The sequence below is a fragment of the Tamandua tetradactyla genome, chromosome 2 (assembly GCF_023851605.1).
Source record: "Tamandua tetradactyla isolate mTamTet1 chromosome 2, mTamTet1.pri, whole genome shotgun sequence".
Classification (NCBI taxonomy): Eukaryota; Metazoa; Chordata; class Mammalia; order Pilosa; family Myrmecophagidae; genus Tamandua; species Tamandua tetradactyla.
In genome coordinates, this window is record NC_135328.1 from 12019565 (window position 1) to 12039123 (window position 19559).

The 19559-nt window shown below is 39.3% G+C and overlaps 1 protein-coding gene across 4 annotated transcripts in view; it reads left to right on the forward strand.

The window, feature by feature from the left end:
• LOC143666105 (F-box/WD repeat-containing protein 12-like) overlaps positions 1-19559 on the forward strand; it is a 109033-nt gene that overhangs the window by 43410 nt on the left and 46064 nt on the right. For all 4 annotated transcript variants that reach the window (XM_077139592.1, XM_077139595.1, XM_077139601.1 and 1 more), the window contains exons 6-7: positions 15317-15475; positions 16905-17115. In XM_077139592.1, coding sequence (XP_076995707.1) covers positions 15317-15475; positions 16905-17115 — 370 coding nt within the window. The remainder of the gene's footprint in view (positions 1-15316; positions 15476-16904; positions 17116-19559) is intronic.

A 19559-nucleotide genomic window follows, 5' to 3' on the forward strand; every position in this document is an offset into this window, starting at 1 on the left:
TTCACAGTAATATCTGACCTTCAAAGAAGGGTGACTACAGAGCTCTTCAGACACAAAATGGAGCTAGTTTCACAACTGTATTCCTCAAAGTCCTGGTGAAAGACGTGTCCTCTGGACATTACTGTGGTGTGTTACCAGGTTTTCCGTGATAACTCTACTCTAATATCCCAATCTCCCTAAGTCCCTGGATCCCCACATCTACATTATACCAGGGCAGTTCTGGCATTTCAACCTCAGGTAATGTCAGCCACTTTTTGATCCATGTTTCAGCCAATCATCCAGACAAAGTGTTAACACCCTTGCTAGCCCCTCAAACTGCCACACTGAATGCATAATCTCTGCTTAGTGGGCCCATATCAATAAATTCAGCTTGATCCATCTTTATATTCCCGCCGCCATTATCCCACGCACTTAGTATCCATTCGCACACATATTCCCCTGATTTCTGCCCATATGGATTAGAAAACTCAGGCAATTCTTTTTGAGTATGGCATACCTCTTCATGGATCACACTTTGGACTTTATCTTTTGGGGCCTGTTGGGACTTTAGTCTAGTTTTAGGTTTTGATGGGTAAAGGGGTGGTGTGGGTGGTCATGAAAAGAATTAGAAGTGTCTTTCAAGCCAGTTACTTCAGGGCATTGCATTGCAGTTTCATCTGGTGAAATACAATTAATCACTCCAGACAGAGAAATGAATACTGTTTCCCCAGGGGAGGTGGTTACAGGTTTAGCAGGCACTGAAGGGTTAATCTCCCTAGGTGGATGTTGGTTGACAGACTTCTCTGGGTGACCTGGAGACTGGAAAGCCATTTTATCAAGGCAGGCTGGAGATTGGGAAGCTCTTTCTTCAGGGTAGGGTGGAGATTAGGTAGCTTTTTCCTCAGGGCAGGCTGGAGGTGGAGCAGCTGTTTTCTCATGACAAATGATTACAGGTCTACCTAGCAAAGACTGCAAAATCCAGAGTTTCCATGTCCCCCTTGCCATTATTATCAAGCCATCTGTTGCTATCTCAAGTTTCAGGATCCCACTCTTTTTCAATCAAAGACCCTACTTTAACAACAGACATTCTGCAAGGCTGAGAATTTAGTAATTGTGCTTCTCATGCAATGATACTCTGGATCTTGTTTTTCAGAGCTCTCAAATCTGTGGCCACAGAATACAATGTTTTCTTTCAGGGTTCACATGGAAATTTTTACATCTTTCACATAGTTCTTAAGTTGCAAATTTGAACTTAAGCTCATCTCTTTCCCTCATAACTGTATCCAGCATATCTAACAACAACCAGCCAATGTGATTATACCTCTTAACTCCACAAAACTCCATTACGGTGTCAAAAACACTTTCACCCAGAGTGTTGCTTTATATAAGTGTACAATTAGCAGACTCAAATGGTGATATTTTGCATATCTCTTATGGCCAACTTATGCCATGGACTGTCAGTGTCATCTATAAATATAATTTATTTTCACTGTGTGTGGTTTATTATTTGAGTGGTTTTCAGAAATACTTATTTGGATAGACTATGTTGAATTCTGGCTAATAATCAATCTGATAAATAGAAAAACAGTATCCGTTTTCCCTCTTTTTTTTTTTTTGGTGTCATCTTGATTATTGGAAACAAAGTCATTAGTGCCTTTGAGACTAATCAGAATAGAAAACCAACTGTACAACACATTTTTAAGATTCTATTTCTCAAAAACCACTGCTGTTACCAAGCTGTATCAGTCAGGGTTCTCTAGAGAAACAGAACCAACAGGAAATAGCTATAAATATGAGATTTATAAAAGTTGAGTCACACAATCCTGGCAGTACAAGATTCCGAAATTCATAGGGCAGGCTGTAAAGCTGCCAATGCCAATGCAGATTCTCAATGTACTCCACAGGAGAGGCTTGCTGGCTGAAGAAGTGATAAATTTGTCTTCTCCCTTAAAAGTCTTCAATTGTTTTGATCAAACCCAACTGATTGAATTATCTCATTTGCAGGAGATATGCCTTTAATTAATCATATGTAATCAGGCATAGCTCCAATCAACTGACTAATGATATAATAAACCAGCTTCTGGTTAATCAACCAGACATGAAATATGCTTTCAGTAATGGTCAGAGCCAGACAACTGGGCACCATCACCTGGCCAAGTTGACACCAGAACCTAACCATCACATGTCATATCTTATTTTTGTTTTCCTATTTTTACCTTTACTAATAGTCTTCACTTTTACATTCTTTTGTAGACCTCTTTCACCTGTCTCCTCCTATCTGCCTGTTGTGCTCCCTCTAATATTTCTTGTAGAGGCAGTGTTTTAGTCACAAACTCTCTCAATGACTTCTTGTCTGAAAATATGTAAACCACCCCCTCTTTTTGACGGAGAGTTTTACCAGGTGCAGAATTCTTGATTGGCGGTTTTTCTCTTTCAGGATCTTAAATTTATCACACCACTGCCTTCTTGCCTCCATGGTTCCTGCTGAGAAATCTGCACATAGTCTTATCAAGCTTTGCTTGTATGTGATAAATTGCTATTCTCTTGCTGACTTAAGAATTCTTTGTCTTTGATATTTGAAAATCTGATTAGTAAGTGTTTTGGAGTAAGTCTATTTGGATCTGTATTCTGTTTGGGGTATGCTGTGCTTCTTGGATGTGTAATTTTATGTCTTTCATAAAAGATGGGAAAATTTCAGTGATTATTTCTTCAATTGGTCTTTCTTCACCTTTTCCATTTTCTTCTCCTCCTGGAACACCCATATCACATATATTCCTGCACTTCATGTTGTCATTCAATTCCCTAAGACCCTGCTCATATTTTCCACTCTTTTTCCTTTCTGTTCTTTGTGTATCAGATTTCAGATGTTCTGTCCTCTAGTTCACTAATCCTTTTTCCACTCTTCATATCTGCTTTTGTAGGTCTCCATTGTTTTTCATCTCTTCTATTGTGCTTTTCATTCCCATAAGTTCTGCTATTTGTTTTTTCAAGCTTTTGCGTTCTTTTATATGTTCACCCAGTGTCTTCTTTATATACTTTATCTTTTTGGCATCTTTTCCCTCAACTCATTGATTTGAGTTTTGACATGATTTTGCATATCTGTTTGAACATCATTAATTATTTGTTTCAACTCCTGTATGTTGTTTGAAATATTGGTTTGTTCCTTTGACTGGGCCATATCTCCAGATTTCCTAGTATGACTCATTATTTTTTGCTGCTGTCCAGGCATTTGATTTCTTAATTAGTTTATTCTGTAGGTTGTTTTCACTCTTTTACCTAGGGTTTTCTTGTTGGTTGGCTTTCTTCTCTATCTGCTCTTTGGCATTCATTCAACTTGTTCTAGTCCTCTAGCATAGGTTCTGTTTAATTGATCAGAAATTTTCAGTTATTGTAGCTCTGTTTCTTGGCTGCCTATATGTAGCCTTTGTTTTATTTTTTGGGAGGGTCTTCTCACATATTATAGACCCCAGTCAGATTTTCCGAAATCAGACAAGCCACATCTCAAGGAGGGTGTAACCAGTGTGAAGATTCCATGAGGTTGAGACCCCACAGGTTGTCAGACTTTTCTATGATGCCTCTAGACTCTGTGCCTTTCCTATCCTGCCTAGCATGTAGTGTTTGTCAGCCCACAGCTTTCCGCCAGTGTAAAGTGATGCAGTGCCTTTAATTCTCAGCAACCTCTTTCTGCAAGTGTTGTGGTTGAGACAGAGGCTAAGTTGAAAGCTAGCTTAGGTTGCTTCTATTTTCCAACACCTGGGGCCTGAATTCCCTGAAGGCCAACCACTTAAGCGGGGCCTTGTCCCCCTTTTCTTGGGGAGTATACACCCTTTAGGGAATTGTACCCATTTACCTAACTTGTTACCCTGTCTCCCAGACATGCCTTAATTCTGTCCTTATCTGGGACAGTGCTAAAGCCTGAGAATGCTGGCAGTTCTACATAATGAATTGTTTGGATGTAAGACAAAAAAGCCTTTTCAGAGCCAGACCCCAGCTCCCTGCCTTTGCCAGTCAAGAGCTGGAGTTTGTATATGGCTTGATGTGCCCCCTTTTCTTGGGGTCCAACCCTTTTCCAGTATTTTGTTCAATCAAAAAAGCCTCTGTTCTTTTTTTTTTTCATTTTCCATCAGGGCCATCCCTTCTCTACCAGGATTACTCCATGTTTATCTGTGCTCAGGGCCTTTTCTTCAGCAGTCAAAATTTATAAAATTTATTAATTCTGTAATTACAGCTTGGTTGTGCTAACATCTATGCTCCTATTGGGGTCTTTTTCTTTTAACTTTGGGAAACCAGTCTGCTGTTCCTGTCCAGGAGGGACACTGGCCTCCATGGCTAGGGAGACTTACAGTTCTGTGTGGGATCGCAGCCATTCCACCTGTTCCTTACTGATGTACAATGTTTGTCTAGTCACTAATATCCCTCCCACAGTTGTTCCATACAGTTTCTGGCTTCCCTGCCAGATGAAATAAATTCCACACCTCATTATGCCACCATTTTGTCCCCACCAATACTTTTTAATTATCTCCCCAATATGTTGTATAAATTCATTTAGTAAATGTTGGACTTCCTGTTGGATAAAATTGCAGACCTCTATTTCCAGTTTTTTTTGCTCCTCCCTAATATTTATAAGCTTCTTCCCCTTGATAGTCCATAGCATTATCATCAAGGTTAGGGACTTACTCCATGACAATTGTTACCTTATTATTTTGGGGGCCTGTGCCAGTTGAAATCTATTATGTACCCCAGAAAAGCCAAGTTTTAATCCTGATCCAATCTTGTGGGGGAAGCCATTTCTTTTAATCCTGACTCAATATTATACATTGAAAAGTTTTGATTATATTATCTCCATGGAGTTGTGACACCCAATGTGTTACCTTTTGATTAGATGGAGCTGTGACTCTCCACCATTCCAGGTCTTGTGTCTTTAAGGGGACACATTTTGGAGGGGAAACATTTTGGAGAAACCTCAGAAATGATGCAGCCAACAGAGATGCTTGGAGAACAGTTACTTCACAGAACAGAGACATGGATATTTGGAGATGCTTGAAGCCAAGCAGAAGTCACCATGAGATGTTAAACAAGTCGGACCCTGGAGAGAGCCAAGGGAAGCCAAGAGATGAAAGCCAGCTCTGGAGAAGAAAAGTGAGGAACCCAAACAGGAAGCAGAGGCTGAAAGCAACAGAGCCCAGGAACAAAGGCCAAGCAAGGGGCCAGCATGCCTTCCTAGCTGACAGAGCCAGACACATTGGCCTTTCCTGAATTAAGAAATCTTCCCTGGCTGCCTTAGTTTGGACATTTTTATAGGCTTAGAACTGTAAACTCGTAACTTACTAAATTCCCTTTTTAAAAGCCATTCCATTTCTGATAATATTGTATTCCAGAAGCTTACAAATACGGGGCCTAAGCTGGGATCAGAGTAACCCTTCAGCTTATCATTAAGTCTCTGGCTCTCAGTTAAACCCAAAATCTTTGTTGGTCCATTTTATAGTTGCCCAAGAGGATGATGGTATTCTCTGCCCCTATAAGAAGAGGGAAATGAGGATTAGAGAGGTGGATAAAGCATTCAGGTTGCTATATTGTGGTCACCATAGATATTTTTCACGATAGCCCTGAGGATCAGAAGTTTTGCTGCTATGGGGATATTAGGCACAGCAGCCATTTTTTTTTTGTACAATCAGTGGCTCACAATATCATCACACAGTTGTGTATTCATTACCATGGTCGTTTTTTAGAACATTTTTATCACTCCAGAAAAAGAAGTAAAGAGAAAAATGAAAAAAATCATACATACCATACATCTTACCCCCCCCATTTCATTGACTACTAGTGTTTCCATCTACCCATTATTTTACCCTTTGTCTCCCTATTATTTATTTATTTATTTATTATCCATATTTTTTGCTTATCTGTCCATATCCTGGATATAAGGAGCATCAGACACAAAATTTTCCCAATCACACAGTCACATTCTAAATGTTGTATCTTTATACAATCATCTTCATAAATCTAGGCAGCTGGAACACAGCCCCACAGTTTCTAGCCACATCAAAACAGCATGAACTAAAAGGGGATATCTATATAATGCATAAGAATAACCTCCAGGGTAAACTCTCAACTCTTTGAAATGCCTCAACCATTGAAATTTTATTTTGTCTCATTTCTCTTTTCTCCTTCCCCTTTTGGTCAAGAAGCCTTTCTCAATCTCTTGATGCTGGGTTCCAGCTTACCCTGGGCTTGCTGTCCCAAATTGCCAGGAAGATTTACACCCCTGGGAGTCACGTCCCACCTAGTAGGGAGGACAGTGAATTCACCTGCTGAGTTGGCTTAGAAAGAGAGGCCACATCTAAGCAACCAAAGAGGTGCAACAGCCATTTTTATAGAAAGTAAAGATTTCTTTGGAAACAAAAAGTACTGAGTATATAAGATAAACATTGATAAATTTGATTTCATCCAGTTAAAAATGTTTGCTCTTCAAAAGTCATAATTAAGAATTTTAAAAGGCAAGCCTCAGACGAGAAGAGAAAATTTGAAATATGTAAACTTGGCAAAGGATGCATATCCAGAATATATAAGGAACTTGTGTCACTCAGTAAAAAGGAGACAACCCCATTTAAAAAATATTTTTATTGATAAATCTTCACATACATACATTCCATACATGGTGTACAGTCAGTGGTTCATGATATCATTACATAGTTGTGTATTCATCACCATGATCATTTTTTTTAGGACATTTGTATCATTCCAGAAAAGGAAATAAAAAGAAAAAAGAAAAAAACTCATGCATAACATACTCGTTACCTGTCCTTCTCATTGACTACCTCTCCCTCTCATTCCATCTACCGAATTTATTTTACCCGTTGTCCTCCCTATTATTTATTTTTATCCATTTTTTACTCATCTGTCCATACCCTGTATAAAAGGAGCAACAGATGGATGGTTTTCACAATCTCACAGTCACATAGTAAAAGTTATATCTTTATATAATTGTCTTCAAGAATTAAGGCTACTGGAACACAGCTCAACAGTTTAAGGTAGTTCCCTCCAGCCACTCCAATACACCATAAACTAAAAAGGGATATTTATATAATGCTTAAGAATAACCTCCAGTATAACCTCTCAACTCTGTTTGAAATCTCTCACCTACTGACACTTTATTTTGTCTCATTTCTCTCTTCCCCCTTTCGGTCAAGAAGGCTTTCTCAATACCTTAATGCCTGGTCCTGGCTCATCCCAGGATTTCTTTCCCATGTTGCCAGGAAGACTTCACCCTTGGGAGTCATGTCCCACGTACTGGGGAGGGCAGTGAGTTCACATGCCAAGTTGGCTTAGAGAGAAAGGCCACATCTGAGCAACAAAAGAAGTTCTGTGGGGGTGACTCTTAGGCATAATTTTAAGTAGGCTTAGCCTATCCTTTGCAGAAAGAAGTTTTCATAGAGGCAAACCCCAAGATTGAGGGCTTGGCCTATTTCTTTGGTTATCTCCACTGCTTGTGAAAATATCAGAAATTCTCCAAATGGGAAAGTTGAATATTTCCTTCTTTCTCTCCAGTCCCCTAAGGGTATTTGCAAATACTTCTTTATTCACTGCTCAAATTACTCTGAGATATATTGGGGCATCCCACTTAACCTGGACAAACCAACAAGATATCACCCCCTATTCAAGATTCCATGTAATTATGGTGTTCAACTAAACTGACCATATAAGTTAAATTAGGAAATGCCCCAAATAAACATCTCTTCTTTTGGCCTCACATAGAAGTTGAAGTTTTAAAATATGGATATTTTACCTTTGCCATGTATTGTGATTTATGTTACTTTTATCCAGAGCAACTTCTTTCATATCTCTACTTGACATCTGACCAGTATTTCAACTTTTTAAACCATTCCTGTATGTAGTACTGCTGACTTTCATAGCTTCAGTGTTCTAACTCTGAGTCCTAGGTGCCACATAAATAACCATAGTTTCTGTGAGTGACCAGGTTATAAACAAACAGCTCAGCATCACAGGATTTAGAAATAACAGTTACAACTCCTGAATATATGTGGCTGGTATAAGAGCTTACAATTTAGGACCCTTTACAGTAGGTCCCAACCTGATAACACATGCTCTTGACTTCAGTTCACCAAGTTTTTATATTATTGTTAGTCTATATGAGTGAGGCATGATAATATTTGTCTTTTTATTCAATATACAGTCCTTAAGGTTCATACACCCAGTTGCCTCCCTCACAATTTCATTTCTTTTTGTGGCTGCTCAGTAGTCCATTGTTGTATACCAACTTTCCCCTTGTGCTGGTTTGAATCTGCGGTGTACTCCAGAAAAGCCATGTCCTCTAATCTTCATTCAGTATTGCTGGGTGGGATATTTTTGATTATCCATGAAGATGTGACCCACCGAATTGTGGGTGGTAACTTCTGATTAGATGGTTTTCATGGAGAGGTGTCTCCCCCCATTCAAGGTGGGATTGCTTACTGGAGCCCTTTAAGAAGGAACCATTTTGGAAAAAGCTTTAGAGCCATGAGAACCCATACAGCCAGAGATCTTTGGAGATAAAGAAGGAATATGCCCTTGGAGGACCTTCACCAAACAAGAAGCCTGGAGAGAAAGCTATTAGACTTTGCCATGTTTGCCATGTGCTTTTCCAGTTGAGAGAGAAACCCTGAATGTCACTGGCCTTCTTGAAGCAAGGTATCTTTCCTTGGATGCCTTAGATTGGACTTTTCTATAGCCTCACTTTAATGTGGAAATTTTCATGGCCTGAGAACTGTAAATTAGCAATTTAATAAATTCCCCATTTTAAAAGCCATTCCATTTCTGATATATCACATTCCAGCAGCTTACAAACTAAAACACCCCATTCCATTCTTCAGTTGGACAACCCCATTTTTAAAATAGGCAAATAATGAACACTTCACAAAAGGAAATATACAGATGGCCAGTTGAACATGAGAGGACGTTCAGCATCATTAGTCATCAGTGAAATGCAAATTGAAATCACTGAGAAATATCTGGAAGCATACCAACCCAAATAGCTAAAATTAAAAATGTTTGCAACATTTTAGAGACTAGTTTGACAATTTTAAAAAATAAAAACATGCACTTAACATATAAACATAGCAATTCCTCTTTTAGATATTTACCCACATGTATGAAACCAGATTTCCATAAAAAGACTCATAAATGAATGTTTATATGAGTGTTATTAGTAATAGCCCAAACTGGAAGCATCCCGACATGTTTATCAATAGGAGATTGGATTAAAATGGTATATACACCCAATGAAATACTACCCAGCAAGGAAAAGGAACAAACTCTAGATATACACAATATGGATGAATCTCAGAAACATCATGCTATTTGAAAGAAGCCAAACAAAAGAGTATGTACATATTGTATGGTTCTATGTTCTAGTTTGCTAGCTGCCAGAATGCAATATACCAGAAACAGAATGGCTTTTAAAAAGAGGAATTTAATAAGTTGCTAGTTTACAGTTCTAAGGCCGAGAAAATGTCCCAATTACAACAAGTCTATAGAAATGTCCAATCAAAGGCATCCAGGGAAAGATACCTTGGTTCAAGGAGGCCGATGAAGTTCAGGGTTTCTCTCTCAAATGAGAAGGCACATGGCAGACAAAGTCAGGGTTTCTCTCTCAGCTGGAAGGGCACATGGAGAACATGGCGTCATCTGCTAGCTTTCTCTCCTGGCTTCCGATTTCATGAAGCTCCCCGGGAGGCATTTTCCTTCTTCATCTCCAAAGATTGCTGGCTGGTGGACTCTCTGCTTCATGGTGCTGCAGCATTCTCTGCTCTCTCTAAGTATCTCATTCTCCCAAATGTTTCCTCTTTTATAGGACTTCAATAAACCAATCAAGACCCACCCAAATGGGTGGCAACATGTCATCACCTAATCCAGTTTAACAACCACTCTTGACTAAATCACATCATCCAGAGAGATGACCTGATAATAGTTTCAAACATACAGTATTGAATAGGGATTATTCTACCTTTATGAAATAGGATTTTGATTAAAACATGGCTTTTCTAGGGGGCATACTTCCTTTCAAACCAGCACATTCTATGTATGTGTAATTCTAGTACAGGCAAATCTAGTGTTTAAAAGCAAATCAGCGGTGCCTTGAGATGGAGACATAAAGGAATTTGGGGGATTATGGAATGTTCTAAAACTGGATAGTGCTTTCATGTCTAGTAAGACTAGTTCTTCCTTATTACTCTTCTTTTTCAAGGCTTTCCCAGGTACTCTCAGATGTTTAATTTTTCCACATCAATCTGTCTCCAAGAAAAATGTCATTTTCATTGAGATCATGTTCTTCTTAATTATTAACATGGAGAGAATTGACATCTTTATGATTTTGAGTCAATCTGTCCAAGAATAAATAATGTATTTCCATCAGTTCAATTTTACTTTTATGTTCTTCAGAGCTGTTTTAAAGTTTTCCTCACATATGTTTTGCAAATTTCTTGTTAAATTTATTCCAAAGAATTTTATGTTTTAGTGCTATTGCAATTGTATTTTTTGTTCTCCATTATCTTTTCTAACTGGGTACCATTTGTGTAAATGATCAGGTTATCAATGTTAATTTTTATCCTGTGGTATTATTTAATTATTTTATTGTTTGCACTTTCTTTATCATTGATTATCTTGGGCTTTTTAGGTATCCATAGGTTGAGATAACTTAATTTATATTTTTGCCATAAAGCTTCCAGTGGCTTTCTTTTCCCTCTGTTTTAGTTTGCTAAAAGCTACTGGAATGTAGTTGGGCTGGTCTGGAACTGTTGTGTACCCCAGAAAAGCCACGTTCTTTAACCCTGATTTAGTATTGCTGGGTGGTATCCTTTGATTAAGTTGTTTTCATGGAGATGTGACTCACCCACTTTTTGATTAGGTGGTTTCCATGAAGATGGGTCTCCACCCATTCAAGATGGGTTGCTTACTGGAGTGCTTTAAGAGTGAAGCATTTTGGAAAAAGCTTGAGAGCACACAGCCAGAGACCTTTGGAGATAGAGAAAGATAACACCCCAAGGGAAGCCTTTTGAAATGAGAGGCCTGGAGAGAAAGCTAGCAGACATCACCATGTGCCTTACCAGCTGACAAAGGTATCCAGAAGCCAAAGACTCCAGCAGATGACAGCCACGTGCCTTCCCAGCTGATAGAGGTGTTCTGGGTGGCATCAGCCTTTCTTCAGTGCAGGTAACCTCTTGTTGGTGCCTTAATTTGGCTGTTTTAGCAAACCAATACAGCAATATACAAGAAATGGAGCAGTTTTTATAAAGGGAATGTATTAAGTTGCACGTTTATAAGTTCTAAGGCTATAAAAATGTCCAGACGAAGGCATCCAGACAAAGATACCTTGACTCAAGAAAGGTTGATGTTTGTCACATACGGAGGGATGTGGCTGGCATCTCCTGGTCCTTGCTCCTGGTTCCATTACTTCCACCTTCTGGTGCCAGTAGTTTCCTCTCTAAGCATCTTTGGGCCTTCACTTAGCTCCTCCAGGACACAATTCTGGGATCTGACTGCTTAGCATCTCATGGGAAGGCACATGGGAATATCTGCTGGGCTCTGCATTTCCAAATGTCCATGTCTAGGCATCTTCTCCCTCTATCAGCACTCCAAACATCTCCAAATGCCTGCATCTCTGTTGGTTCTGAAGCAATTGTACTTTCTGCAAAATGTCTCCCCTTTTAAAGGACTCCAGTAAACTAATCGAGATCCACCTTGAATGGGCAGAATCACATCTACAAGGAAGTTATCTAATTAGAAGGCCCACCCACAGTTGAGTGGGTTAATCTCCTTGGAAACAATCTAATCAAAGATTCCACCCTAAAGGATAGATAAGGGCCCACAAGATTGGATCAGTATTGAAAGAAAATGGCTTTTATGGGGTACATAACAGTTTTAAACTAGCACAACCACCAATACCATATAACTAGTAATGACGTCATCAGCTTCCTTGTTGCTGACCTTAGTTGAATTGCCTTTAGTGCATCCCCATTGTGGAAGTGTCGGCTTCATGAATGATGTTAATGAAATAATCACCAATATCCACTTTATTATTATTTTGAAAATCAGGATTGGTGTTGTATTTTGTCAAAGGCATTTTCAACATCTGTGGAGATACTATAATTTTCCTTCTTGGGAAATATTAAATCATCCATGCATTTCTGTTTGATGGGCCACGGCATTTTAATGTGGCAATGCAATGGATTTCAGTTTTCTTTGAGATTGATCCATAGTTTTTTGCTTATGTGCTTTCTTTATTATGTTTACATAAATAGTATACTTCCTTATAAAAGGAATCTGAACATTTTTCTTCTCTTTTAATGTCCCAGAAAAATTTAGCTTGTATTGAGGTTATCTGTTTTTTCAAAGTTTGTTAATGATCATTTTCAACATCATCTAGACTGCATGTATTGTGGGGCAGTTCTTTAACAGTTTTCTCTGTCTTCTATGGAAATTGGTTTACTTAAGCATTTTCTATCTCTTCTGGGGTCAATTTTGATAAATTATATGTTTCCAGGAAATTATTTAATATATCTAGGTGTGCCGGTTTGAATCTATTGTGTATCCCAGAAAAGCCAAGTTCTTTAATACTCATTCAGTATTGCTGGGTGGGAACTTCTGACTGTTTCCATGGAGATGTGACCCACCCAATTGTGGGTGGTAACTTTTTTTTTTTATTTGTTTTTGTTGGTAACTTTTATTTGATGGTTTCCATGGAAATGTGTTTCCACCCATTCAAGGTGGGGTTGCTTACTGGAGCCCTTTAAGAGGGAATATTTTGGAAAAAGCTTTAGAGCCCATGCAGCCAGAGACCTTTGGAGTTGAAGAAGGAAAATGTCCCCAGGGGAGCTTCATGAAACAAGAAGCCGGGAGAGAAAGCTAGCAGACTTTGCCATGTGCCCTTCTAGCTGAGAAAGAAACTCTGAACTTCATTGGCCTTTCTTGAGGGAAGGTAATCTCTTGTTGGTGCCTTAATTTGAACATTCATAGCTTTGCCTTAATTTAGACATTTTCACGGCCTTAGAACTGTAAACTTGCAACTTAGTACATTCCTCTTTTTAAAAGCCATCCTGTGTCTGGTTTATCACATTCCAGCAGCTTGCAAACTAGAACACTAGGTTTTTCAATTTTTATGCACAAATTATCTGAAATAGTGCCATGAAACATTTTTCTTTAAATTCCCTCTGTTACATTATTTTTCCCCCTTAATTTTTTTGTTGTGTGTATATATGTGCTTCCCCCCCCCACCTTTTTTGTGATTATATTAGCAGGGACCTTGTCTATTTTGTTTCTTTAATGTTGCTGTCGATTTCTAATTTTACTGCATTGTCATCAAAGAATGTTATTTGTATTATTTTACCATGTGGAACTTATTGAAGTATTCTTGTAATAAATATTCAAGTTTTGTGAATGTTCCACGTGTGTGTTCAAGGAAAGTGTATTCTCCATTGTTGGGGTATGGAGGTCCAGGTATAGTCATTACTAATTATATTGGATAAGTCTTCTATTTATTTATTTTTTGTCTACTCAACCTGTCTCAGATGGAGAAGCATTTAAGATGCAGTATCTTCAATTATTAATAAATTTCCCTCTAATTCTCCTTATCTCTGCTTTGTGAGAGCGATTGAAATTCCTTTTTTAATTCATGATATTTCTAACACTCATGTCTTCTTTGCGAATTATGGATTTTACCACGGTAAAGTGTCTTTGTTGTTGCTTCATTTCATATTTTGGGTCTGAATCCTACTTTTTCTCCTTTTAGGGTTACCATCTGTTTTCTAATTATTTGAATTTTCCTGGTACACTTTTACTCCTTCACATTTAACCTTTCTGTGTGGGTCTCTTGAGTGTAGCACAGAGTTTTGTTCTGAAAATATTTTTATTTTAGTGATATTGACTGATATAATGTATGTGTTTGGTCTCAACCTTACATTTTCTGTTATATTACATTTACTGTGTAATGTGGTTTCCTTTCCCTATGTCTATTTTCTTCTCTGTTCTGTGTGTGTTTAGGGAGAGGGAGAATGATGATAACTTTGCTATTTAAGAAGGTGTATATTTTTGCTGTAGTGATTACCTTTATCTTGTACTTTTTATAGTTCCCTTCATCTCCTTTTCTCCTTATTTAGGCTTGTACTATTTTACTTTTTGGCTTTAAATGATATCTTCCTCCTATGACAATCAATGAGCTTATTCTATTTTGATCTTTCTCCTGTCTCTTCCCATTTTTATGCATGTTATTTCTACTTTCTTGAGAACACAGAACATCTACGTACTGTTCTTCTCTTGTCTCTACTCTTTGATCTACAGTTTAATATATTTAATACTTACACCAGTTCTTTTGGTGCAGTTTCCCCTCTTATCTGTTGGTTTGGTGATACTCATCCGCTCCTGGATTCATAGGGCAGAACTCATAGATACAGTTCTTGCCCATGTAGCACTGTTTTTCTATAACCTGTATACATGGAGGACAGCCTGGCTGAGCATAAAGTCTGTGGTTCAAACGTGCCTTGAATTTGGTGAAAATGTTATTTCATTATGTAGGCATCCATTGAAAAATCTAATGCCAACTTGGTTTACTTTTCTTGTTAGACTCTTGGACTTTTTAATCATAGGACTGAAGGATTTTTAAAAATATTTAAAGTGTAACAGTTTTATAATGCTATCTCTGAGGTGACCATCCTAGGTCAATTTTTTGAGGTATGTGATGGACACTTTCAATAAGTAGATTCAGATCCTCTGTTGGTTCTAGACAGTTTTATTGTATTATAATTTCAAATGTCTCTCATGAAGAAATATTGGCACTTATGTGAAAAGGCTATATGTAGGACAATTCATTGCAGCACTTGTTTATAATAAGATTTGGAAACAACTTAAATTTCCATGAGTATGAGAGGAAGTAAAAAGTCTGGAAATATCTCCACTGATGGAAAAGGATTTCTAGGAATATTTTAAATTAAAAATATAAAAGGCAAGATGCAGATAAATACTATCATATCACCCCATAAATGTCCCTAATTGCAACGTATAGAAAGGCCACCAGAAGGTCACATGTAAAACTTGTGCAAAGAAGGAAATAGAGGATTTTATTCTAAATATTTACATCTTGTTTAAGTGTATTCAATTTGTGTCTGTATTTGAAAAAGTCTTAAAAAGTTTTTAAGACATAACTTAAAAACTGACATGTGTAAGGGAGACAGTTAAGCAAATATCTCCATCCAAATGTGAGGGAGCAGATTTTTCTAGAAGATGCTGCTGGTTGCTTTGGTACCTCTCATGCTGTGTTTTTTGTATGTTGGTTTGTTTTCCATTTCAGGCAGCCTGCGCTGAAGGGGAACTCTACATGCTTTCAGTGCCTCAGTTACAATTGATCTCCAGGGTCAATGTCTTTACCCACTACCATCTGAACCTTCTGTGTTCTCCTGACAAAGAGTGGGTATTTGTATCCACACAGAATCCAGATCTACGTCCAAAGGTCAGTGCTGTGTTGGGTCTGTTTCTCCAGTGGAGTCTTGCTTTGTGTGAGGAAAATGGAACATTCTGTAACCATGAGGTTGTTGGATGCATGTTAAGAGAGTTACTCCTTCCCTAGGACCAAGCCCCAGAGTCAGGCAAAGAGCAGTTCCTGCTCAATGTTGTCTCACTGAAAACACATTCTTGGCGCCATCTATATGTATTCAGAATCTTAATGTCCATCTCTCCCTGTGCGGGAGCTAAGGATGAGTCTTTTCTTGGAGCCACGAGCCAAGTCGGAGGCAGGGCCGGCATTGGTCCTTGGCACTACTGCTCCAAGCTTCTATTTCAACAAGGCCGTGTTGCCTCTGAGTTGGAAGGGGCCAGCAACCTGGCTAGGGAGGCTGAATTCAATGGATATCAAGGGACATTTGGTGAGAACTGAGCTTCTAAAAGAAAGGGTCAGGTAATGGAAAAGATACTGACGATATGGAGAACACATCTATTCATTGACTATAAAGAAAAATGTAAAAAAAAAAAATAAAAAAAAAAACCTCTACAGAGAGCCTCCTGTGCTGCAGCCGCGGTGTAGAGTGGCTTGTGTCTTTTAATCCTCTAAGCCACCCTCTCAGTCAAGGAGAGTACTGCCGATTTACAGGCGCAGAGAAGCTCAGGCATTTGTCTGCGATTACACACATTTTAAGTACCAGAGCCCGAGCTGGAAAATCAGACAAAAGGAAAAAGCAGGAGATGGTCAGGAGAAATACGCAAGGTTAGTGGAAGAGAAGAAGCAAAGAGTAAGAGCAGTCACTGAGTAGGAAGGAATCAGGCTTAGGAGACCTGGTAGTCAGAGAAGGAGAGGGATAAGGAAAGCAGTGCCCGGTGCAGGGAGGCCCAGGAGGAAGGCAGCAAGCAGCTCAGTCAGGGAGGCCACAGGCACCTTCTGGAAAAGCAGTGCCAGGGACCTAGATGCGTGGTTAGGAACCCGACTAAAGGAGGTAAGAAAGGAATTCAGGGAAAGACATTGGAGGACAGGGCAAAACAGTGGTCCATAGCTCTTCAGAGTAAAGCCAGTTTTAAAATTCATCCCATCACTGACGTCACTGGGTGTATGTATAAGGATGTTTCCAGTGTGGAAGAAGGGGGCTAGGAGTTACCTAAAAAAGCACCCGACCATTCCATAGTCTGGAAACGAGGTATTTATGAACGGCCGGGCTGTCCCTGAAGTGGATGTGTAAGTGGAGTCCGCTCTGTCTGCCCCGCCGGGGTAGGAGCAGTGCTTTCGGAGACATCGTTGCATCGGAGAAGGGCCTACAGCGGGATGGTTTCCCAGGCTCCGCAGCGGCCTGAGGAGGGGCCCCTAGGAGGGGTGGTTTCCCAGGCGCCCCTGCGTCTGAGACGGGCCCCTCCTTCACTATCATGTGACTGGCGTTTTATGGTGTTTTTCCCAGGTGTTCTACATCCACTCCCTGATACATCCGTCTGAAGATGAGCTTCCTCTCTGCACTGCTTTACCCATCTGGCTGACTTGCACAGCCTGTTGGGTCCCAGATGAGGCAGCCAGGCTTGTGGTAATGCACAGAAGTGAGACTGGCATGCAGTTGGTTATCACTACCTACGACCTAGGGGCCAAGAAAGCCAGGAATAAAGTGAATATTCTGGGTAAGCATCAGCCTGTCACCATTGTACCACCACTGCCTTCTGGGGCCTAAAGTGCAGTTTTCTCATGTTTACTTTGAGGCCATTTTTCTTCCCTTTAGGTTAAATGTAGTGAGCCAGCAATTGTTTTGTTTGTGATTTTGTGTACTGGTTGAGTAATTGAGCACTGCTACTTGTTGAGCTCTGGAGTCAGACGGTTAATACTGTCCACTCTTACAGCTCTCTCCCTTCCAGCTGGTCTTCTTGCTTCCATTCATTCCCACCTCTTTCTTTCAAAAATGGGTTAACATAACCATATTTTAAAATATACAATTCAGTGGTGTTAATTACATTCACAGTGTTGTACTGCCATTAGCACCATCTGTGACCAAAACATTTCCATTACCCCAAACAGAAACTCTGCAACATTAAACATGAACTCCTCATCCCCTTTCCCCGCAGTGCCTGGTAACCTGTATTTCATATAATTTAAATCGTATGATATTTGTTCTTTTGTGTCTGGCTTATTTCACTCAACATGATGTCTTCAAGGTTCATCCCTGTCCTTAGATGTAACAGAACTTTATTCCTTTTTATGGCTGAAAAATATTCCATTATATGGATATACCACATTTTGTTTACTCATTCATCAGTTGATGGACACTTGGGTTGCTTCCATCTTTTGACAACTGTGAGTAATATTGCTATGAACATTGGTGTGCGAATACCTGCTGAGACCCTGATTTCAGTTCTTTGGGGTATTTTACAAGAGGTAGGGTTGCCAGATGATATGGTAGTTCTATGTTTAAGTGTTTGAGGAACCACCAAACTGTTTTCGGAACCAGCTATACCATTTACATTCCTACCAGTGATGTTTGAGGTTTCCTATTTCTCTACATTCTCATCAGCACTTTCTGTATTCTAGTTTTCTGAGTGTTTTTATCAAGAAAGAGTGCTGGGCATCTATTCTGGTGTTGTAACTGTTATTTCTAAATTCTGAGATACTGACCTATTTGTGTATAACCTGGTTGTTTCCTGAAACTTGAGGTATTTATGTAATACCTGAGACTCCGAGTTAGAGCTCTGAAGCTATGAAAGTCAGCATTACCCCTTAAAGGAACTGTTTGAAAAGTTGAGAAAGTGATCAGGCTTCAACTAGAGATATGAATGAAGTTGATCTGGATAGGACTGAGGTAAATGAGAATACAGGGTAAGGGATGATATGGGCTATATTTTAAAATGCCAACTTCTGTGTGAGACCAAAGGATATTTATTTGTCGCAAAATTTCGTTATGTAATTTAACTTTTCTGATTAGTTTATTTGAACACCATAATTATACAGAATCTTGAATAAGGCTGTGAGATCTTGTTGGTTTGTACAGGTTAGTGTAATGCCGCAGTACATCCCAGAGTAATTTGGGCAGAGAATAAGAGAGTATTTGCAAAGTCCCCTTAGGGGCCTGGGGAGAAAGGAGGAAGTATTCAACTTCCCCATATGGGGAATTCTCACAAGCAGTGAGGATAACCAATTTAACAGGCTGAGTCCTCGATCTTTGGGGTATGCCCTGACAAAACTTATTCCTGCAAAGGAGAAGCCAAGCTTACTTATAATTATGCTTAAAAGTCACTGTCAGATAACCTCTTTTGTTGCTCAGATGTGGCCTCTGTCTCTAAGCCAACTCTGCAGGTGAACTCTCCACCCTATCCCCCCCCCCCCCCCCCCCCCCCCCCCCCCCGTGGGACATTACTCCCAGGGTGCAAATATCCTTGGCAATGTGGGACAGGATTCCTGGGGATGAGCTGGGACCCGGTATCCTGGGTTGAGAAAACCTTCTTGACCAAAGGGGGGACGAGAGCGATTGGACAAAATAAAGTTTCAGTGGCTGAGAGATTTCAGAGTCAAGAGGTTATCCTGGAGGTTATTCTTATACGTTATATAGATATCCCTTTTTAGTTTATGGTGTATTGGAGTGGCTGGAGGGAAATACCTGAAAGTGTTGAACTGTACTTCAGTAGCCTTGACTCTTGAAGATAATTAAATAACAATATAGCTTTTACAGTGTGCACATGTGATTGTGAAAACCTTGTGTCTGATACTCCCTTTATCTGGGGTATGGAAAGATTAGTAAAAAAAATAAGGATAAAAAATAAATAATAGGGGGGAAGGGGTGACAAGGGGTTAAAAAAGGTTGGGTAGATTGAAATACTAGTGGTCAATGAGAGGGAGGGTTAAGTGGTATGAGATATGTGAGATTTTTCTTTTTTCTTTTAATTTCTTTTTTCTGGAGTGATGCATATGTACTAAAATGACGTTTCATTCATGGTGATGAATGCACAACTATGTGATGATGCTGTGAGCCACTGATTATATACTTTGAATGGATTATGTATGTGGAGATATCTCAATAAAATTTTTTTTTCTTTTTGAAAAGAAACACTGCTGTATCTTGCCAAACGCCTTTTTTGTG